The following is a 23737-nucleotide window of genomic DNA, read 5'->3' on the forward strand; positions in this document are numbered from 1 at the left end:
TTTCTCCTCTAGCTCTCATATGCCCCACAGGACATAAGCAAGCATCCTTGTTACCCCACTAAGGGATCAAATCATTTTCATTTTAATATGGCAACTCAGATTATACTCACCGGTAGAGTTTCTTCCTGCCAAATAACAGTGGCCATAAGTATGGCAGTGAATGCTAGCAGGTGTCAACTTCTTTGATTAGGAATAAAGAACTCAGCAAACTCAGTTATTTTTTGGTCTTTTTCAGCCTGTCATGTAAATGCTTTTAATTGCTATAGCTGTTTACTAATTATGATTGTTATATATATCAAGGGAATTTTCCTCAAGCATACGTGATCTATTTCTTGTGCCATGGGTTTTCTTTTATTCTTCTTCTTGTAATTAATTTATTAATTACAAGGCAGATCTTACATTTTGATTACAAAGCAAACTAGCAAGTAGATCCTAAAGCACAAATTTTTAAACTCAATAACATTTGAAAACATAAGACTTTACTTACATTTTCTGTTGAAAATTCAGCTTTGGTGTTTTTGCAAGAACTTCTGTCTGTTTCTGATGTAAATCATCCCTCAGTGCACATGTATTTTCAAAAGAACAGTCTTAGGAAAATGAACTTTCTTATGTGCTAATTAATACTTTTTTTAGTAAATTGAAAATTCGAGTAAACTGAAGGTATGTTTAATGACAAAATAAATACAGCATATGTGACTAGTTTATAAGTGTCTTAGCGTATAGGTAGCAGTGAATTTGCATCCTGCAACTAATCTGTAAATCCAGTTTTTTTTTTTCTTGGAATTTTATAGACATAATATCTCACAAAGCCATATACCACAGTGCTGAAGATGCTTTTTTTTTTTTTTGCATCAGTCTATGCAAAAGCCCCTTATAAGATACTTTCCCCAAATAATATGGAATTTTTTTGTTTCTTTTCCATAAAGTAAGGAAACTTTATCAACCACTTATTCTTCTGAACAAATGTTAGGTTACTACCAATTGCTTTTTTAATTTACTCTAAAAGATTTTTTTTAGGGCCACCTCGGTGGCTCAATCAGTTAAGCATCCGACTCTTGATTTTGGCTCAGGTCTTGATCTCATGGTTTGTGGGTTCAAGCCCCACTTCTGGCTCCGTGTTGACAATGTGGATCCTGCCTGGTATCCTCTCTCTCTGCCCTTCCCCACCTCATGCATGGGTGCTTTGTTTCTCTCTCTCAAAAATAAATAAACTTAAAAAAACATTAAAAACGTTTTTTTTTTTAAGTTTAGACATTTCTGATGTTTTTCAATTGCACACCCACAGATTACTGGATAAAACACTAGATAATTTCAAAAGATGAATCTTTATATTTCACTCATTTGACACATCCTTAATTTCCAGATAAAATCAGTAGAAATGAAACTAATAGAATTCTCAAAGAATTCATACATGCCAGTCTTAGGATAAGGAGCTTCTAAATGCATGGACGAGGAGCTTCTGCTCATCTTACTAGGTAAATGTGGTTTTCCTCATGAAGTAACTGATGCTTTCTGGTTCATTTGTGGAACTTTTGTTTGTAGGGAAACATATACATAGGGCCAGATCTTATCAGTTTCTGTTGTGGAGAATGTATCCTACACCCCTTTTGTCTGGTAGGTAATATTCCAGGACCAGTTCTGTTTGGGTTTTGTAAGCCTTCCATCTCTTGAGAACCATTTCTGGTCTGTTATTCTCACACTGGATGATAGGTGCTCCAGTCAGATCATCACGGTTTTGGGAGGGATGAATTTGATGTTGTAGGCCGGATGGCTAGGTGGATGAATTTAGCAAGGAGTGAGGTGTTGTTTAATGACCTCAAAGGGCATGTTCAGATTAATCACCGTGTCTATCTGATAAACGATCCAGGGCTTCTGCTTATGGAAGTGTCCTTGGAAAACTATCTAATACCCAGCTGTGTTGGGTGAGATTTTTCAGTTCATGAAGGGCCAAGCTGAGTCATGACATTGTCTGAAATGAGCTTCCCTTGTTTAGTGAAAGTCTTGGCTAACCAATTTCTGTGTCCCAAGCCCATTGTCTCAGAGTGGGTCCCTGTGGGAGAGGGGCTTCAGCTCAAAGTATTTTGTGATGTGCAATGACACACCTTGCCCGAGCTCGGTGCCACCATGATCACTGCGTTCAGGAGGCCCGGGCTGCACAGAAAGAGGGCTTTGGCCTGGTTGCACACTCACCCTGTTCTGTGGTTTGGGACCTGTGGGCTGGCAGCACTGTGAGCTGAGGGCTGCCATTTGTTTGGTTTTTCATTGTATTGTTGATATGTATATTCTGTCACTTTCCTTAACCCGATGAAGTTTTAAAGTAAACAGCTTAAGTTAAAAAATAAGCCTGACTTTATGAAACTGTAATACAGATTTTTATGGGTACCTAATGTTCGTAATTTCACATCAAGGTGCAATTGAATTATCAGCAAAGAAACTTTCGAATTGGAAGTTGTACTACTACTTTAAACACTAATGAGATGTTATTTCCTTACAGTGCCACAAGGTTGCAGTAGTGAGAGAAGATAAATTGGAAGGTAAGTGTTTTAGCAACTTAGCAAGATTTTCTTCTTTTGGGATCAATGTAGGTACAGAAAAAATCTGCCCCTAGCATCTGCGTACAGTATATTTAGCTATTTAACTGAAGAGCTGAATATTCCTTTTTTTTTTTTTTTTTTTTTTTTTAAACGTTTATTTATTTTTGGGACAGAGAGAGACAGAGCATGAACGGGGGAGGGGCACAGAGAGAGGGAGACACAGAATCGGAAGCAGGCTCCAGGCTCTGAGCCATCAGCCCAGAGCCTGACGCGGGGCTCGAACTCCCGGACCGCGAGATCGTGACCTGGCTGAAGTCGGACGCTTAACCGACTGCGCCACCCAGGCGCCCCTGAATATTCCTTTTATTAGTAGTTTCTGAAACATGTTAAAATAGGATACCACATCTGCCTAACTTCCCATTTTTAAGACCAGTAGCTGCTGACATTTATAAAGCACTTTTATCACAGGATTTCAAAGCTCATGTGATTCTTGCAAAAAAACTATCATAAATAACATGTGGAACACCTCATCAACTGTAAAAAGACAGTAGTCTCTAAATACTGTTTTGTGTTCCAGGACAGTTTTTTAGGAAGAAAATTAAAGATTGCTTTTCCAAAGTCAGAAAGACTTAATAGAACTTATAAATTAAATTTATCTTCCCATTTCAAAATTATTAATGCTATGGTTCTATTTAAAAATCCAGTTCAAAGGAATTTTATGACAGGGTCCACATGATCTGGACCTTTGTCTCAAGACAAAACTTGTACTGTTGTACTTCCTATACAACACCACCAGTGGTGTCATTTTCTTACAGAAGAACTCTGAGGTATATAGGGTGGTGGAGATGTCCACTTTTTTCTTTGTGAATTCCCACCGTGGTAGGCGAAGTGAGATTTATTCATTCAGTAGATACATCATGAGTATTTATACTCTGTCAGGCTCTGTGCTACGTGCTGGAGACTCAAGCACATTCCCTCTCTTCGTGGAATCTAACATTTGTTCTTGTGATGTTCTTCTGTGTTTCTCCTCTGCAGACTTATCTGGTTAGTATTTTTGTTATAGAGTTGCTTTGTCTGCACAAAAATTGAATTACATAATTGAGTCTTCTCAGGTAGAAATTATTCTTCAGTTATATGCTAAAGATTCTTCCCTGACTGAAAAAAAAAAAACCCCAAAACATCATAGTCATCATCAATCATTCATTAATGTTTACCGAATGTCCACTGGATGAGTGATACCCTCACAGGTGTGGTACTTAGGACTGACTCACCACTACCTACCTTGTCATTATGTCCCTGTTATAGAAAAAAGAGTTGATGTTATACTGTGTATGTGACCCTTTGGCCTTTTAGGGCTTTTTGGACCACCACAGATTGCAAATGGTTTTAATGCAGAAGGGTTTCTTGTTCAAGTCCCCACATGCTATGAAGTTTGTGTATTAACAGACTGCTTTTCCTGTTGACTTGTAGCAGTGAAGTCCAAGCTAGCTGTGACTGCCAGCATCCATGTGTACAGCATCCAGAAAGCCATGCTAAAGGACAGTGGGCCTCTGTTCAATACCGACTATGACATCCTTAAAAGCAACTTGCAGAACTGCAGCAAGTGAGCTCCTTAATGTTCCTTGTGGGCTTCTTTACGAATTGATTTTGTAAGATGTTTACACAGTGGCTGCCTCTTAAGAGTGAATGCCAAGTCTAGTAAAACCCCATTTATCTTGCAGTAAGACACATGCCTGGTTTTATTAGTACATCATAAGGTGAAAAATAGCAGCCACAACCCATATTGAAAACCCCAGTGGACTCCCCATAAATCTATTTCTCATGTATTTATCCTGTCACCGCCACCAGAAATGTTTGTTGTGCCCCCTCATTACTCCCTTACCCCAGTCTCTGCTTGTCTGAATCCTACCCATTTTTCAGGAACCAGTGTAAACGTCCTTCAAAAACTATTTCTAATTTGTTATCCCTCTACCTTCCATCCAAAAGCAGTTGATCTTCACAGCCAGGATCACATCTTGTTTGTTTTTGTACTTTATATCGTTTTCAGTGAGGTGATGGACCATAATGCACAGGCTTGTGTTGTGGCTTTGCTGCTTAATAGCCTGGTGGTTTTGGGCCAATTACTTAAACTCTTTGAGTTTTGGCTTTTTCATTTTTAAATTAAATTCATTTTAAAACTTTTTTTTTTTTTTTAATTTTTTTTTCAACGTTTATTTATTTTTGGGACAGAGAGAGACAGAGCATGAGCGGGGGAGGGGCAGAGAGAGAGGGAGACACAGAATCGGAAACAGGCTCCAGGCTCTGAGCCATCAGCCCAGAGCCTGACGCGGGGCTCGAACTCACGGACCGCGAGATCGTGACCTGGCTGAAGTCGGACGCTTAACCAACTGCGCCACCCAGGCGCCCCTAAAACTTTTAAATAGTAATACCTACTTTGTGGGGTTGTATTAAGAGTTCAAATCAGTTCCCCAGACATATTAAGCACCTACTACTTTGATAGGTACTAAGTGAGATCATTTGAATTCATTCCACAAAGTTCTGATGAGTACCTATGACATGCCACACACTGTAGAGTGAATATGGCCCAGTACCTGCTTATGGAACTGATGGTCCTATGGTAAACACTTACATTATAGCGTGACAGTGCTATAATAGGAGTAATACTGAGGGAGGCTATTTGGGGGGCATTTGTGGGAAATCAAATAGCTAGGGCCTGTGTTAGGAGATTATAGGGAACGCATTGCAAAGCAGAACACTGCTTTCTGGCCTGCTCTTCTCATAGCCCTCTGAGTGATCTCCACTGTAGTGGCCTCCTCAAGACGTCATGAACAATGACTCATTACCCTCCTCAACTCCCATGAGCAAGAAGATTCTTCAAACAAAAAAGGGGGATAGGTGGGAAATCAAATAGCTATGTCCTGGGTTAGGAGAATGCATGCTTTCCTTATAATAGCCTAACCCAGGACATAGCTATTTGATTTCCCACAGACACTCATCCCTCACTTTTGGGTGGGGTGGAGTGATGAGGCAAAAGAGAGAAGGCTTCCTAGAGGGTGTGACATTTAAGTCAAGGCCTTAAGGCCCAAGTAGAAGTAGCCAGTAAAAGGAGAAGTAGAAGAGTGAGGACAGAACTGTGAGGAAACATGGTGCTTGTGTGGAACCAAAGTCATTTTCTATGGCTGGACTTAGACTGAGAGGTAGGAAGTAATGAAATATAAGACTAAAGTAGGACTCACAGTCTACACTTTGACTAGTAGGTTAAAGAGTTTCGACTTTATTCTGAGGGCACTGGGGAGCCACTGAAGATTTTGAAGCAGATGGGTGAAATGATCAGAGCTGCATTTATAGAAAGATCACTTGGGGCACCCAGGTGGCTCAGTCAATTAAGTGTCCAACTCTTGATTTTGGCTCAGGTCATGATCTCATGGTTTGTAGGATCAAGCCCCACATCAGGCTCTGTGCTGAAAGTGCAGAGCCTGCTTGGGATTCTCTTTCTCCCTCTCTCTCTGTTCCTCTCCTGCTTGTACTTGTTTTCTTCCTCTCATTCAAAAATAAATATTAAAAAAAAAAAGATCACTTGGCTGCAATAAGATGGTGAACATTGATCAGAAGGGAATAATCGGGAGACAAAGCCATCAGTGAAGAGAGATGTTGCAGTGATTCAGGGTGGAGATGACAGTTATCTGAAGTATAGTAGTTGTATTGAGGGTGAAGAGGTATGAAGGTTAAAGAGTCATGCTGTCAAAACCTGGATGTTGTCACACTTGGAGACCAGGTGTGTGTATGTGGCTGGGTGGGGGTGTTCATGATGTTAAGGATGATAACCACATATCTGACTTGGTGGCTGAATTGGGTGATGGTGTTATCAGTAAGAAAGGGAATATGTGGGGAGGAGTAAGCTTGCGGGGAGAAGGAAAAATGGTGAATTGGGTTTGGACATGTTGAGTTTGAGAAGCCTGTGGGGAGTCCAAGTGAAGATGTCCATGCAATAGACAGATGAGTCTAGAGCTAAGGAGAGAAATCTGGCATGAAGATAGAGATTTCGGAATCAGAGAAAATAGGTAATTAATTGGGACACAGCAGTAGATACAGTCATTCACAGAGAATGCGTAGAATGAAGGAGGGCAGAAAGTAAAACTCGAGGCCATGGTTACTAGCTGTATAACCTTAAGCAAATTATTGAGCCTCTCGGTGCCTCTGTCTCCTCATCAGTAAAATGAAGCTAACAACGGTACAAAGCTCAACAGGTTATTGAGGAGTAAATGAATGAATATATATAAAACACTTAGAATAGTGTTTGGTATGTAGTAAGCGCTATTTAAAGATAGCCACTTTTCAAGGGGTGGGCAAGAGAAGAGGAGCCTAAGTGGGAGCAGCCAGAGATGAGAGGAAAATCACGAGAATATAGGGGGCTCTAAAAGCAAGGAAAGAGTTTTAAGAGGTAGGGACTGATTGGCAATATCATATCTTACTGAGAAGCAAAGTAGAATAGGAACTGAAAAGTGTCCATTGGATTTAGTGATGGCCTTGGTAAGAGGCTTTTCCATGGAGTGGCCAGAATCTGGTGAACTGAGTAAATGGGAGCATGATAAAGTGGGACAGCAAAAATGGACAAGTCTTTTCAGGAAATTGGACTGTAAAATGGAGAAAGAGAGAGGTAGCTAGAGAGGATTTGAGACTGAGAGAGAATATATACATTGTTGAGAATGCCCTGAACTTGTACTATTCAGAAAGAGCCATAAGAGAAGAAATGGTTGAAGCTACTGGGGGAGATGGGGTAACTGATACAGCCAGGTCCTTGAGGAGAAATAGAGACTTGCCAAACATAGTTTCTGTAAGTTCCATGAGAACAGGGATTGTGTCTATTTTGTGAGCAAAAAATGGTGCCTGGCAAATGGTAAGCATTTAGTAAGTAACTGTTGAGTGAATTGATGATAGATAGACATTAGTTCTTTTACTCTACCGCTCAAACCTTAATAGGCACACAAATATTTATTAAATAAATAACTATAATTCTATAGCTAGAGTAATAAGTGGTGGGGTTTTTAAAAATTTTTTAGTGTTTATTTTTGAAAGAGAGACAGAGCATGAGTGGGGGAGGGGCAGAGAGAGAGGGAGACACAGAATCCGAAGCAGGCTCCAGGCTCTGAGCTGTCAGCACAAAGCCTGATGCAGGGCCTGAAGCCACAAATTGTGAGATCATGACCTGAGTCGTGATCCGAAGTTGGATGCTTAACCGACTGAGCCACCCAGGCACCCTGATAAGTGGTGTTTCTTAGGGAAGGACTATAAGAAAAGATGAATATCCTGATAGGTTTATGTAAATTGTACTATTAGATTTCAAAAATAATCTGTATTAAAATCTAGTTGTGGCATGTCAAGCTCTAAAAATCAGTTCTTCTATTGTATCTGAGTAGACAAACAGGAATAAAGGGGACCCAGAAGTTCAAAATGGTGTTTACTCAGGGACCACTAAAGTAAACATGGCAAAGTAGAAATGTGGTAATAGGAAGCACTTTAATGAAACCTTACTTAAATACTTAAAGTATAATGGGTAGAAATGTGAAGAATTTATCTCCAATAAAGAAGTTTGTAATTGCCCTTGAGAATTATGGGCCAACTGAAATCTGACTCATTGTTTCGTGTGTTTTAAGAAGTGCTGTGACAGGAAGAAAGTTGAAATTTTAGGACTGAGCAGATTCTTCTCTCTTCGGACATGTTCCCAGCCTAACTTGGTCTCTTCCTTATTGCCAGTTCTGGTCCTGACCCTAAGGTGTGGAATGTAGACCAAATGGAGAAAGAGTTGTTTCAGGGCCAACTTCAGATGTTGACAATGAAATAAACCATTGCTTTTTTCTGTGTACATGGAAGCACTGCAAGGCCAGAGAGGAAGACTAGTGGGTATAAGGAAATGATTTCCGTCTGTTCTTAACTCTGATGCACAAAATATTTGTGTTAGTGTGGGGTTTTCTGAAGTGGACTCTAATAAATCAGGGGAAGATTTTGGAGCTATAGACTCAGCTTTGGGGCTGCTCAGTCTAAGGTTACTTCTGAAATTAAATGATGTATCAGGGACTTTTTTCTTAGGCCAGTTAATCTAGAAGTTGTGCCTGGTTGATCTCTCGAATGATTACTATTACCACATAGTTTCTTTCTTAACTTTTCCCACCTCAAGTGGAGGTGATACATTAAAGAAGGGAGAGAAACCAGAAGTGTCACTTCCAGGGACTTCAGTTCTCATTCTTTCACACGTATTTCTATGTGCCAGGCCTTGTACTGGGTACCTAAAATACAAAAGATGAATAGTACCCTTCCCTACCTCCAAGGAGCTCTCACCTACTCCCAGTAAGCTAAAGACTGGGGGAAATAAAATGTTTTTCTTTGTCAGAAAAGTTGAGGAACTTTGCTTTAAGCACAACTGGGATTTGTGTGAACAAGGCACATCTACAATGATTATAGAAGAGATGAATGCTCCCTTTAATATGCCATGCATACCATTCCACATTTCTTCACTTGGCTTTGGGCATACTTGTCTGGTGCTGTTAGTGGGTGTTATTAGAAATTTTTAACAAATGACAATAAAGGACCACGGGTCATAGGAGCCAGTGGCTCTGTTCCCAGCTTCTTCCTTGTTTTAAAACATGACCCACTCTGGCCAGGAGAGTTGCCAGGAATTTTATTAATATTTAAAGCTCGTAATTTTGGTTCAGTCAATATTTATTGCATACGTAGCTCTGTAAGGTGAAGGTCTTTAAACACAAGAGATAACCATTTGATTTCCCAAGGATGTTGACATTACTAATCTTTTGTTATTTTTTGGTATATTCTTACTGTTTTGAATTGGGGTGCTTTCTTCAAAAAAGTAAGATGTTCAATATGGTATGGTAGAAGACCTCAGATTCCAGTCCTAGTTCTGTTACTGACTAGATGTATAATCTAGGACAAGTCTCTCAACATCTCTCCAATACTTTTTTCTCTATCTAAATTAGAGTTTTTATTTATTTTTGAGAGAGAGCAAGCAAGGGAAGGACAGAAAGAGAGGGAGACAGGAGACAGAATCCCAGGCAGGCTCCACACTGCCAGCACAGAGCCCGTGGCCAGGCTCAAACTCACGAACAGTGAGATCATGACCTGAGCCAAAATCAAGAGTCAGACGCTTAACCGACCGAGCCACCCAGCCACCCCTGCACAAAATAATTTCTAAAATCCATTTTAGTTCTAAACTTTTCTAATTTAATAGTGTTAGAGGTAGAAAGTATTGTGTGGAAGAAGCAAGACTTTGAAATTAATGTAACATTTCCAACTTCAGGTTTAGTGCCATACAATGTGCAGCTGCAGTTCCCAGAGCTCCTGCTGAATCCTCATCTTCTGAAAAGTTTGAGCAGTCAGATCTTCAAGTATCAAGTGAGACACAAGCCAATAATGAGTTGACAACCAATGGTCATAGTCCACCTACCTCCAAACAGATTTTACAGCAGCCCAAGGGAATAATGGGAATGTTTGCCTCTAAAGCTGCTTCTAAAACCCAAGAAGCCAACAAGGAAACCAAAACAGAGGCTAAAGAGGTAACAAATATAAGTTTAAAGATGTCTTTATAGCTCAGAATGGGTAACTAGAAGAGCATTGTAGTTTAATCACATAAGGTTCCAATATATAATAATATAGTCTAGTTTTTCCATTGTGGTCTGAATCCTTTAATTCTTGATATTCTCGTCTGAAATTGTCCTTTTTCTTTTGAAAATGCTTCTCACCAAGCTTTGGATTCTTCTGTAAAATGGTCCTGTGCACATCACAAGATTCTTTTGCAAGCCAATTGAAATCATGCATGTGAGAACACTTGAAAACCATAAAGTGCCAGGAATCGTATATTAGCAATATGTCATTTTGGGAACATCTTATATTCTGAGCTTTGCCATGTATGCCTTTCTTCCTAGTGTATTTAACATTCTCATTCTGTTTTATGAATTTTGCTTGTTTTTTTCTTCATCTGCTTCCCTTATTTATTGTTCACACATCTGAACTAAAGTGCATTGACTTAAGAAAAGTCTCATTAAAAACTATTAAAAAATACTCCAGAAAAGCATAATTATTGTTATTTTTTAAAGTTTAGTTATTTTTGAGAGAGAAAATGAGTCAGGGAGGGGCAGAGAGGGGGACAGAGGATCAGAAGTGGCCTCAGCAGAGACCCTGATGCGGGGCTCAAAGTCACGAACCAGGAGATCGTGACCTGAGCTAAAGTCAGACGCTTAACCAACTGAGCCACCCAGGTACCCCATAATTATCGTTATTATTGTTATTACCATCGTGATTTTTGGCCTCTGCTTTGGAAAAGGAGAGGGGAGTGGAGGGAAACCCCCTAACATTTATAGAACTACTGTGTGCCAGTAGTTTGATCTTTGCTTAAATCCTCCTAACTATTCTGTGAGGAAGAGATCTCCGTTTGTAGGTGGTGAAACTAAGGGCTAATTGCCTGGATATCAGATTGCTATTACAGGCACAACCAGAATTCAAATCCACTTCTGATAATAACAAATGTAACATTTTGGAGGTTCCCTTGTTGTGTATCATACTGCCTCTGATCTGTTTTAATTCTATCAAACTAAGCAGTTTTTAAGTATACTCAAAGTTTAGACACATTCATGGGTAATAATTCTGTAAGAACTATGAGTAACTAAGCTTTGGAGATTAACATCAGATACTCTAGTGTGGATTTGTTCTTATATCTCACGCTGACACATTTTGGCATGACTATATAGGGACTGTGCCATCGTGACAATGTGCCCTGCAATTGAAGAGATTGTTTAAGACTCCGAGTTGAAGAACAGCCTAGACACTAAAAAAAATCATATGTGTTTTCTGCTTCTAGGTATCTTCTGCAGGCAACAAGGCACCAGGGAAAGGGAATGTGATGAACAATTTTTTTGGAAAAGCTGCTATGAGTAAGCATGTTTTTACCTTCCTTTGATTAATACATGAATGGTAATATAATAACATATTTGAGGTGAAAGCCACCTTACCCAGTTTTTACCCATCTGGTGTCCCATGTAGACTTGCTGCATCCTAACATAAATTTGCAGTCTACTGACCAATATATTGAATGGAAGTAACCCAACTGAAACAGTGGATTTTAACGGGTGAGCTGAGTTCAGTTTACCTTGGGTGGTAGTTTACTATTCCTGTTTTTACTTCCTGCCTTGAAAAGACAATTATTTGTTTCATAGGGCTCTTGAAAATGGGTGATAAAATAGAAGGGAGGCTGCTTGGTTAAACAGTATAGTGTTGAGGTTAATATCCTAGATGCTGGGGTCAGTTTGCCTGGTGTGACCATTATTAATTATTACCTCTGTCTCCCAAGGGGTTGCAAAAACAAATCTTTTTGACATTCTATAGTTATTTTTTACAGATTATTCATGTTAATGAACTAGACCTCAGTATGAATTAGAAGGGCACAGGTGATTGTAGCCATTTAAAAATAATACTTTTTGAGAAAGCAAAATTTCCTTTATTTAAAAAAATTTTTTTAGTATTTTTATTTTTGCGAGAGAGAGAAAACCAGCAGCAGGCTCCAGGCTCCAAGCCGTCAGCACAGAGCCTGATGTGAGACTCAAACTCATGAACAAGATCATGACCTGAGCCAAAGTCAGAAGCTTAGCCAGACTGAGCCATCCAGATGCCCTTAAAATTTTTGTTTTAATTAGAATTCTTTCATATGGAAAGAACCAGTAGTCACATATTTTCATACTTCTCATACCAAGTACACCTCCCCTAAGGGCTATGTGGCATAATACCAGAAAGCATTCAGGAGCCACAGGACAATTATGGCACACTTTCTTGGAGCATCAGTTTTACAAAGATCTTGTGGGAAGGTGTTTTGTTACATGCTTGTGCAAGAAAAATTAGTCAGAATTCTGCTTTCCTGTGATGGTCGGATTAGTGGTTGGAGGAGGCGTTGGGGTAGATAGTGTTTATTTGCCATAAAATCCATCAGAGAAGGTTTTTGTCTTTTGAAAATATGTAGAAAATTTGATACTTCAGGTTATTGGGAAGCGTGTTGTATTGTTGCAGGCAGAATGCACAAGGAGGGCTCCCTACTTCTGTGAAAATAGATAGTGCTAATGTCACTGGCCTGCATGGCTGGTACTGGTCCACTGAACCCAATCAGAGTGTGTGTGGTTCCTTGGTGACTTTTAGGTCCACGTTTTTATTTTTGTTTTGTTTTCTTATGCATTTGTAACCAGTGAATTTAAAAAATTTTATTATTTCTAAAATATATAAGCTGTGAATATTTGCTAGTTGTAAAAAAAAATCAAGCTATACAGAAGTATATAATTTATTCATGTGTTTATTTCAGAAATATTTATTGAGCAAGTACTGTGTACTTGCAACTATTATCCATGGTGATACAGTGGAGGAAATGTAGACAAGCAAGGTATCAGCCTTCATGGTCCTTACATTCTACTGTGAGAGACAGACAAATCAATAAAGAATAAAATAGTTAATTATTTTAATTGCTAGGCAGACAGTGATAGAAGGAGTAGGGAAACTGGATAAAATAAAAGAATTAAATACTTAACCTAATAAAAAGAATGGCTTCTAAAGTTGATTTATCTAACGTTTTTTCAAGGATGAATGTTTAGAGTAAAATGATGAATGTTTTATCGGATGAATGGTTTAGTGGGTTAAGTGTCTGACTTGGCTCAGGTCATGATCTCATGGTTTATGGGTTCAAGCTCCACGAGGGGCTCTGTGCTATCAGTGCTGAGCCTGCTTCAGATCTCCTGTCCCCCTCTCTCTTTCTCTCTCTCAAAAATAAACATTAAAGAAAAAAGTAAAATGATAAATATTTTTATTGTATTTGAGACATGACAAGATCATTGTGATGAAAGTGAAGAGAGTTGGATGAAAAGAGTTGAGGAGACTTGAAACATTTAAAATTTAATGCCGGGCAATAACAAGTGTTGGCAAGGATGTGGAGAAGTCAAGCCCTCATATACTGCTGTGGGGAATATAAAATAATGTGCTTGCTCTGAAAAACAGTATAGTAGTATTTCAAAAAGTTAAGTAATTATCCAGTGCTTCCACTCCTACATATCTACTCAAGTGAATTAAAACTGTATGTCCACATAAAAAATTGTACACAAATGTTCATAGCAACATTATTCATAATAGCCAAAAAGGTGAAACAACCCAAGGGTCCATCGTCTGATGAATGGATAAACACAATGTGATATAACCACACAATAGGATATTATTGAGCCAAAAAAGGAATGAGTCCTTGAACTATAACATGGATGAATCTTGAAATATGTGAAATGAAAAAAGCTGGACAGAAAAGGCCACCTGTTATATAAATTTATTTATACAAAATGTCTAGAATAGGCAAATCTAGAGACAATGTAGATTAGTAGACTAGTGTTACAGGCTAGGTTGGGATTGGGGAGTGACTGCTCATGGATACAGAATTCATTTTGGGGTGATGGAAATGTTCTAAAATTGGATAGTGTTGATGTTTGCACAATTACAAAGCACAGAATTTTATACTTTAAAAGGATAAATTTTCTGGCATATGAATTATTAACAAGAACCGTAATGCTCCATATGTGAAAAAAATTACAGCATTGGTGACAAAATTAAAAAGTCATCATCTGTATCTTGCTTCTAAAGGTGTTTCATATTTTGAGTATAAAAAGGAGATGCTTTTAATTAGTCAATGATACAAATGATTTGATCATTCAGAAAAAAAGAAAATGTGGTTAAATTTTCCTTAACAGTAGTCTGAAAGTGTTGCAATGAGGTGCCTCTTTACCAGCTAATTGGCCATTTGTAGCTGCATATGTAAATAATTTGGAGTTCCCCAAATACTGTGAAACCACGACAGAGTGAAAACTCTGGATGCTGAATCTCTTTGGTCACTGGTATTTTAATTAAGATCAGTTTCCTGAAATTGGTAGACTGTATGCAATAGCCTTGCTTTCCTTACCCCAGGAGTGAGGTAGGAAATACTTGGAGGTTTTTCCTCCTAATTATTTTATTTTACTTATTTTTATTTTATTTTATTTTATTTTATTTTATTTTATTTTATTTTATTTTATTTATTTTATTTTCTACTTTTTTGAGAGAGTGGGGGAGGGGCAGAGGGAAAGGGAGAGAGAGAGAGCATCTCAAGCAGACTTCCCACCCAGTGCATAGCCTGACGTGGGGCTTGATCGATGGATAGATCTCATGACTGTGAGATCATGACCTGAGTCAAAATCAAGAGTTGGACGCTTAACCAAGTGAACTACCCAGGTGCCCCTATTATATAATTTTAAAACAGTTGCTGTCAATATGATATAAATTCTGTAACAATGCAAATTTTGCATAAACTTTAAGGATATACATGCAGCTTCAGAGAACTGGTTTTTTGGGAATCAGTTACTGACTCTGGACCCCCTAGAGATACATGTTTACTCTCCTGTACTATTTGGTGGAAAAACTTGAGAAGTACTGATACTTGAGAACAACAGTTTTGAAAAGGCAAGAGAAAATGCCTCCATTCTCTGGTGGATTCCACCAGATTTCTCAGTAAAGTCTTCAAAAAATAAAGTATAAACAAGCTGCATGTTATACTTTTATCCATCATCTATTCTTTCAAAGAATATACTTTGTTTATAAATTATTATACTAAGCCGTGTGTAATGGCCAAGGCTAAGCTATCAATTGGTCTTTTTCCTACACTGTAGCTGGTTTTAGCCATTTTACATATAACCAAAGCTACTTATTGAAGAGCCTCATGCTGTTCACAGCTAAGAGTATTTTATGACTTTTCTTGAAAAAAACTGTCACTGAATATAGCACGAAGGCTATTCTTCTATGATTTCTCAGATGGCTAGGCCCATCCTGCTTGCATTTTTTAATCCTCTGCATGGCATAGTAGTTGCAGCTTGGTGTAGGGAAAGAGGTAAGGATTTTGAGGAGTTAAACTGACCTAGGTTCAAATCCTGTCTCTCAACCTTTTCTGTCAGTGTTACCTTGGGTAAGCCATACAACCTCACATATTAATCCCTTTTAATCCTTACAGTAATCTCATAAATATTCAGTTTTTACAGAGAAGATTGACTTTTTTTTTTTTAATTTTTTTTTCAACGTTTTTATTTATTTTTGGGACAGAGAGAGACAGAGCATGAACGGGGGAGGGGCAGAGAGAGAGGGAGACACAGAATTGGAAACAGGCTCCAGGCTCTGAGCCATCAGCCCAGAGCCTGACGCGGGGCTCGAACTCACGGACCGCGAGATCGTGACCTGGCTGAAGTCGGATGCTTAACCGACTGCGCCACCCAGGCGCCCCAGAAGATTGACTTTTAGGTAACTTATCCTGAGTGAAAAAGTTTGCATCAAACTTTTCTCATTCCAAAGTAGTCTTTTAATTATATAATTAAGATAATACTGAGATGATAAGAGTATCCAGGTTTAAGAAGATAGAACGGAATAGGAAATAAGATTTTGGTACGAATTTCTGTTGTCACTATTTGTAAACTGTATACTCAGGAAACGTCTTTTATCTCTCAGACTCTTAATTTTCTCATCTAATAAGTGATACATAAATGAGAATGATGATACCTCATATAGTTGTATTTGCTTTTTCTAAGCCCTGCTTTTACTATTATTTGGCCTGGGAGTTGTGATATAATGAAGGATTAGCAAGAGGCAGAAATGAAAACAGTTACTGCTAGAGTGGTAGTTGGAAAGGAGAAATGTTCTCTGACTAGACCATGAGTTCTGTTAGGACAGGGACTGTTTTTTTATCCCTTTAGCCCCCTGCTCCTAACCAATTACTTGGCACTTAGTCGACTGTCAGAGGAATAATAGATTGATATTGCACGATGAGGTTATATATCATCTGTTATACTATACTTGTAGATAAACTGAAAGTCAATTTGGATTCAGAACAAGCAGTGAAAGAAGAAAAAATAGTGGAGCAACCTCCAGTGTCTGTCACTGAACCAAAGCTGGCAGCCCCTACAGGCCTGAAGAAACCCAGCAAAAAAGCAGAGCCTGTTAAGATGCAGCAGAAGGAAAAAAAAAGGTAGGAAAATTTTGTTGCCTGTGAGGGAAGAGTGTCTCTGCTGGGGGTGAGAAGGTCTGTTTGGGCTTATTGACAGTGGGCAGTTTTCAGTTGAGTACTAAATCCTACTTAATGCCTTAGGGATACAGCTGTATAACCAAAATGAAGAGAGAAGCTCAGTAGCTTATCTAGGGAAGTAGAACTGTGGAACAGCCAGTGTAGATGGTTTAGAGCCCAAATCCAGTTTTTTGGGCCCCATTGAACTAAATTGATTATCCTTTTTTTTCTTTACTTCATTTTAAATTTGTGGACATGGCATAAGTGTGCCTGATTGTGTCTGTGTCTGTTTTTCACTTTAGATTGCCAAGTGAGGGGTTACTATTTCCAGTCAAATTTAAGAGAAAAAGTTCTTTGTTTTCTTTTTATATCAATGAGTTTATTTTTCAAGTGGTAAAATGTAATTAGAAAAGAAAATAAAAAGCACACAAGCTGTTAAAAATGGATCCAGGAATTTGAGACACTACCTCATAGTTGGTAGGAATTAGTCTGTTGAAAGAAATTCTAAAGACACTGTCAGCACTGATAGGCCCAGAAATACTTGACTTTTGTAGCAAGGCTGGGGCTACTGTAGTAGAAAACATCAACAAAATGCTCAAGTTTCAGAGGGTCAAGGCTCTGTCCAGTGGGCCTTACCTCCTAGGAATATGTGAGATTGGTAGGTTAAAATGTCCCCAGCCCATGGGTATAACACTCATTGTTGACAGTTATAGTCAGGAATGCGTTCAGTATTTCATTACCGAGTGTGATGTTAACTGTATGTTTTAAGTAGATGCCCTTTACCAGATGGAGGCTGTCCTTTTCTGTTTTTTTATGGATGGATGCTGAATCTTGACTGATGCTTTTTCTGCATTTATTGAGATGATCTTTTGGGGTTTCTGTTAGTGTGGTGAATTACCTTGATCGGCTTTTAAGTGTTAAACCAACCTTGCATTCTTGGGATAAACCTAATTTTTTGTCATGATACATTATCCTTTCTATAAGTTGGTGGATTTTGTTTGCTAATATTGTAAGGATATTTTGCCACTGCATCTGTGAGGCTGATAGATCAGTTATTTACTTTTCTGATAATGTCTTTATATTTTAGTACGAAAGTTATGTAACTTCATAGAATTAGTAGAAAACTGTGTTTTCTGAGTTTGTGTAAGATATGTATTATTTTTTTTCTTAAAAGTTTGATAGGGGCGCCTGGGTGGCGCAGTCGGTTAAGCGTCCGACTTCAGCCAGGTCACGATCTCGCGGTCCGTGAGTTCGAGCCCCGCGTCAGGCTCTGGGCTGATGGCTCGGAGCCTGGAGCCTGTTTCCGATTCTGTGTCTCCCTCTCTCTCTGCCCCTCCCCCGTTCATGCTCTGTCTCTCTCTGTCCCAAAAATAAATAAACGTTGAAAAAAAAAATTAAAAAAAAAAAAAAAAAGTTTGATAAAATTCAGTGAATCTGAGCCGAGTTTTCTTTGTGGGGAAGTTTATTTTATTAATTTGATTTCTTTAAATAGAGCCATCCAAATTTTCTTGTTCTTGTTGGGTCAGTTTTGGTTGTGTTTTTAAAGGAATTTATTTCATCTAAGTTGTTGAGTTCATTGGCATAAAGCCCCTACTATAGCCTTATTCTTTGAGGATCTGTAAAATCTGTACTTATCATTACAGATTCCTTTATTCTTTTATTCCTCATGTTGGTAATACGTTGTTTTGTCTTTTTTTTTTAAATTTTCTTTTTAATGTTTATTTTTGAGAGAGAGGGAGACACAGAATCCAAAGCAGGCTCCAGCCTCCGAGTGGTCAGCACGGAACCGCGAACCCATGAACCGCGAGATTGTGACCTGAGTCGGAGTTGGACACTTAACTGATTGAGCCACCCAGGCACCCCTGTTTTGTCTTTTTTTAATCAGTCTTATAGAAGGGTTTATTAATTTCATTAGTCTTTTGCCCCAAAATAACAATTTTTAACCTTGTTAGTTTTTTTCTGTTTTATTTCATTAATTTCTGCTCTTTATCTTTTTTTGTTGTTTTTTGTTTGTTTGTTTTTTACCTATTTGGGGTTTGTCTTTTACTAGCTTGAGGTAGAAAAATAAGTTGATAAAGTTACATAAGGAATAAGTTACTTGAAGATAAAAACCACATTTTATACATATCTGAATAGTGTGATAGAGTATCCAGAGGAGCTAACTAACGTTAAGATGGAGTCTAGGTTTTTTTTATTATGTCATTAGAATCACCTTAAGGTCTTATGTCTATGCCTTTGCACATTTTTTTTCTTCTCTTTAAAATATTTGTCTCCCTTTTTTTACCTGATGAATTTCCACTTAGTTTTTAGTTTTCGTACAAGAGTCTTGTCCCATAACATTTTATTTGTCCAGTAGTCTTTATCACATTGTCTTACATTTGGTGGTGTTTATATCTATTTCTCCCACCAGAGCTTCTTGATAACAGTATTTTCTTCATCTTTGCATCCTCGGTGTTTAGCAAAAAGCCTGTGTATGTAGTAGCTGCTTATTTAAAGCTTGTTGAATGATTGAAAGGTCAGTAGGAAAAGTAAGAAGGAATTTGTAATGATAATTGATGAGCTGGTAAGTAGTTTCCAGTGAGCTATATAGAGAGCTAGAAAAATGTTTCATTCTGGTCACCCCATGGAATGACTTAGTTGTGGTCAGCACAGTATCCTTAAAAAGAATCCTTATTGGTCTACTTTGACTCTTCTGTCCTCTGGAATTAAGACCAGGAGTTATGAAGCAAGACCCATAGTAGCATATGAATACTTATATTTTTATTTTGTGTAACATGATTAAATTATTCCTGGATGGCAACAGGGGGAAGCAAATGGAGTTATCTGATGATGAGACAAAAGAAACTGAAAGTATGAAGAAAAAGAGGAGAAGAATCAAACTTCCTGAGTCTGATAGCAGTGAAGATGAAGGTGGGCTATGAAAGGTTGCTATTAATTTTTGGCTAGTGTCATTGTCTCTGTTACTTGGGTTATAGCAAAAGTACCATAGACTGGATGGCTTAAGCAGGACAAATTTGTCCTGTTCACAGTTCTAAAGGGTGAGAATTCCAAAACCAAGGCACTGCCTGATTGTAGTTCCTGGTGAGAGCTCTCTTCCTGGTTTGTAGGATATCTCCTTGCCATATCTTCACATGGCAGAGAGAGAAAGTGTTTCTCTTGCATCTTTTATAAGGGTGGTAATCTGATTCCATTAATTACCTCCCAAAGACCCCACCTCCAGATACCATCATGTTAGGGGTTAGAGCTTCAAATATGAATTTTGGGGGAACACAAACATTTAGTTGATAGCAGGGGTCAATTCTTACTTTGACGCTCAAGGAGTTAAAAAGTAATTTATTACAGGTCACAATGACAATAGTAATTGTAGTATTGAGAGATAAACAATAGCACCATTAGAGTCTGCTTTCGCTTTTTGATCAGAACCATTGTTTTTTGGTAATTTAGCAAAATAACATAAAAGGAAAGAGAATAAGGATTATTATTATGTATATTATCAAAGAACTTTTCTTGGGGCGCCTGGGTGGCGCAGTCGGTTAAGCGTCCGACTTCAGCCAGGTCATGATCTCGCGGTCCGTGAGTTCGAGCCCCGCGTCAGGCTCTGGGCTGATGGCTCGGAGCCTGGAGCCTGTTTCCGATTCTGTGTCTCCCTCTCTCTCTGCCCCTCCCCCGTTCATGCTCTGTCTCTCTCTGTCCCAAAAATAAATAAACGTTGAAAAAAAAAAAGAGCTTTTCTTTTTCTAATTTATTTTTTACTTTTTTATTTTTTTATTTTTTTAATGTTATTTTTGAGAGAGAGAGTGTGAGTGGGGGAGAGGCAGAAAGAGAGAGGACAGAGGATCTGAAGCAGGCTCCACACTGACAGCAAAGAGCCTGACACGGGGCTCAAACCCATGAACCATGAGATCACAACTGAGCCAAAGTCAGAAGCTTAACTGACTGAACTGCCTAGGTGCCCTGAAGAGCTTTTCTTTTTAAAAAATGAAATGGAGATATTCCTTTGGCTACCTTCATGTGAATCTTTTAAAACAGGTAATGTTGTAGGTATCAAGGGTGTTGGTGATATGATGTTCCACGCCACATAAATAAAAACATGCTAAGATTGAGAATCTATAGTATCATTGTTGAAAGGGAATGATACTATGGACCCTTCTAGTTTTATGCTGTGGGCTCTATTGTAAGATAAACAAACGGAATAAGGGCAAGATTCTTACCTGGAAAATTCATATGCCTTTTCAAAGAATATCAGGTGTTCGAAGAGCCAAGATCTCTTCCCAAATTGTGTAAATGAAGGTATATAGAAAGAGGATGAGGCTGGGGCACCTGGGTGGCTCAGTTGGTTAAGCGTCTGACTTCAGCTTAGGTCATGATCTCGAGGTCCGTGAGTTTGAGCCCTGCGTCGGGCTCTGGGCTGACAGCTCAGAGCCTGGAGCCTGTTTACGATTCTGTGTCTCCCTCTCTCTCTGCCCCTCCCCTGCTCATGCTGTGTCTCTCTGTCTCAAAAATAAATATAAAAAATTAAAAAAAAAATTAAAAAAAAAAAAAAAGGATGAGGCTAACGAGAAACATGCCTTGGTCAAACTGCTATGCCAGATGACTTCTACCCTGCTTTGAGAACGGTGGTGAGAAGCTTGAGTTTCTATAATCCGTTCTCTATGAATTTATGCCATAATGGGTATAAAACATTTTGAGGGGTCAGGCAAATCTACTCCAAAGGAATTCAGCATCAGATGAAGGTAGAATGACAAAACAAACAGATGCTAAAAGAAATTAAGAATAACGAATGCAGGAAAAGGAACCTGTTCTGCTGGTAAAGGACAAAATAAACTTGTTAGGCTCTACTCTTACCAGAAATTTCTGTAAGAATTGAAAATGGCAACAGAGGCACCCCGAAAGCAACTCAGCGACTGTACATGTACAAATGAGTGAGAAAGCCATTTATATATACAGATGACAGTAATGCAAAAGAAATGAACAGACCTAAGAAATTGTACAAGGAAGTTAAATCTATGATGTAGGTATATCTTTGACTCTTCCATAGGTTTAGATCCTACCAGTCATGCTTGCATGTAGGAGTTTATAAGCTCTGATATCCTATAGAGGTATTGTGCCCACCAGAGCTGTGGTTTTTTTTTTAATGACTCTTTGGAATAGGTAGGGATAGGGCATTGTGAGCATCCTAGAGGAGCTGTCACTATATACTCATTCCATGTCATTTATCAAAATGCTTTGACTAAGACACCTGAAAGGAAGATACCCAAGTGTGTGGCTGAAGTAAGAGCCATCAAGTTAAGAATTAAGGAAATAGAAGCGACTCCATGAAGATACATGGGAAAATAATTAGGAAGTAACAGGAATATTACTGTGCTATTGAAATTGTCTTCCCTATTTCCAACCAGGAAAAGGATTTGGGGAAGAATCTGGAAAAGGCTTTCACGCCATCAACCTAATGTACTTTGAAAAGGTAAACTAGGTACTCCAGTGAAGGAGTCAGCTCTAAGTCAGGGAATTACTGTGGTTGATTAAACACTCATTACATATTTCTGAAATATTCTCTGGAGTGCTGATCATTAGTGCACAAAAATAATACCTGTGGGTGATTAGAAATATGAGTGGGGTTATTAGTTTAGAAAGAAGTGAGAAGAAATGTGATAGAGGTGAACAACCTATAATAATAGATAATATAAATGAGAGGCTCTCAGATTTTTTATCTGGCAGAATAATTTTTAGCATCTGACTAAATTTGCAAACCTTTGCCATTTTATTCCTAAATTTCTTCTTCATCTCAAAGCTAGAGGGCCTTTATTTTAAACCTTTACACAAACTCTAATCTATTACCATTTTATTCCTGTGACACTGAATATACACTATTCAATGTGCTGTCTTCAGATGGAAATTAGCAAATGAGCAGCAGAAGTGGAAGAAATGACAGGGACTTTGGAGTAAAACAGACCTGGGTTTAAATCTTACTTCTGCCACTTAACTGAGTACATGGCACCCCAATGTTTATAGCAGCACTATCAACAATAGCCAAAGTATGGAAAGAGCCCAAGTGTCCATCGATGGATGAATGGATAAAGAAGATGTGGTATATCTGTACAAAGGAGTATTACTCAGCAATCAAAAAGAATGAAATCTTGCTATTTGTAACTACGCAGATGGAGCTAGAAGGTATTATGCTAAGTGAAATTAGTCAGAGAAAGACAAATATATGACTTCACTCATATGAGGACTTTAAGATACAAAACAGATGAACATAAGGGAAGGGAAGCAAAAAGAATATAAAAATAGGGAGGGGGACAAAACAAGAGACTCTTAAATATAGAGAACCAACAGAGAGTTGCTGGAGGGGTTGTGGGTAGGGGGATAGGTTAAATGGGTGAGGGGCATTAAGGAATCTACTTCTGAAATCATTATCGCACTATATGCTAACTTGGATGTAAATTAAAAAATTATTTTTAAAAATAAAAAACCTTACTTCTGCCACTTATTGTGCAACTGGAGACAGATTATTTAACTTCTTCAATTCCTTGTTTCCTCATCTCTAATGGGGATGTTATCACACCGTGTAGACTTTTTATCAACATCAAATAAGATACGTCAGCAATGCCAGGACACTGCTTGACATAGCAGGTTTTCTTCTTATTCACCCCACTTTTTCTATTGACGTGTTCCATAAGTATTTAACAGCAGTCTCTTCTCTCAGAAAATTCCCTTCAACTTCATATCTTTAACTCTCTACCCAAGAGACTTTTCCTTTATTTCTCTTCTTGGCAGAGTCATAGCACCATTAGCAGTTCTACATACTCTCTTTGTAAAGCAAGAAAAAGCCAGACCCAGATAGAAATCACATTAAGAGTAATGTTTTCATTGCTAGGAAGAGGGGCGCCTGGGTGGCTCAGTCAGTTGAATGTCCAACTCTTGATTTTGGCTCAGGTCATGATCCCAGGGTAGTGGGATCAAGCCCCACATTGGGCCCTGTGCTGAATGTGGAGCCTACTTAAGATTCTCTCCCTCTTCCCCACTCGTGCTCTGTCTCTAAGATAGAATTTAAAAAAATATATTGCTAGGAAGAAATAGTTTTAGCTGATTAAGTTTTTGCTAA

At 38.5% G+C, this 23737-nt stretch overlaps 1 protein-coding gene and 1 pseudogene across 3 annotated transcripts in view; one reads left to right on the forward strand and one right to left on the reverse strand.

The window, feature by feature from the left end:
- The window catches only part of POLD3 (DNA polymerase delta 3, accessory subunit), a 53062-nt gene that overhangs the window by 17851 nt on the left and 11474 nt on the right, over positions 1-23737 (forward strand). For all 3 annotated transcript variants that reach the window (XM_086678303.1, XM_086678304.1, XM_086678305.1), the window contains 6 exons: positions 2495-2534; positions 4005-4137; positions 9844-10099; positions 11401-11473; positions 16434-16599; positions 19439-19545. In XM_086678303.1, coding sequence (XP_086534429.1) covers positions 2495-2534; positions 4005-4137; positions 9844-10099; positions 11401-11473; positions 16434-16599; positions 19439-19545 — 775 coding nt within the window. The remainder of the gene's footprint in view (positions 1-2494; positions 2535-4004; positions 4138-9843; positions 10100-11400; positions 11474-16433; positions 16600-19438; positions 19546-23737) is intronic.
- Positions 1492-2138, reverse strand: LOC112865050 (GTP:AMP phosphotransferase AK3, mitochondrial pseudogene; annotated as a pseudogene).

This window comes from Puma concolor, chromosome D1 (assembly GCF_028749965.1).
Source record: "Puma concolor isolate L17-30 chromosome D1, mPumCon1.1.hap2, whole genome shotgun sequence".
Taxonomy (NCBI): domain Eukaryota; kingdom Metazoa; phylum Chordata; class Mammalia; order Carnivora; family Felidae; genus Puma; species Puma concolor.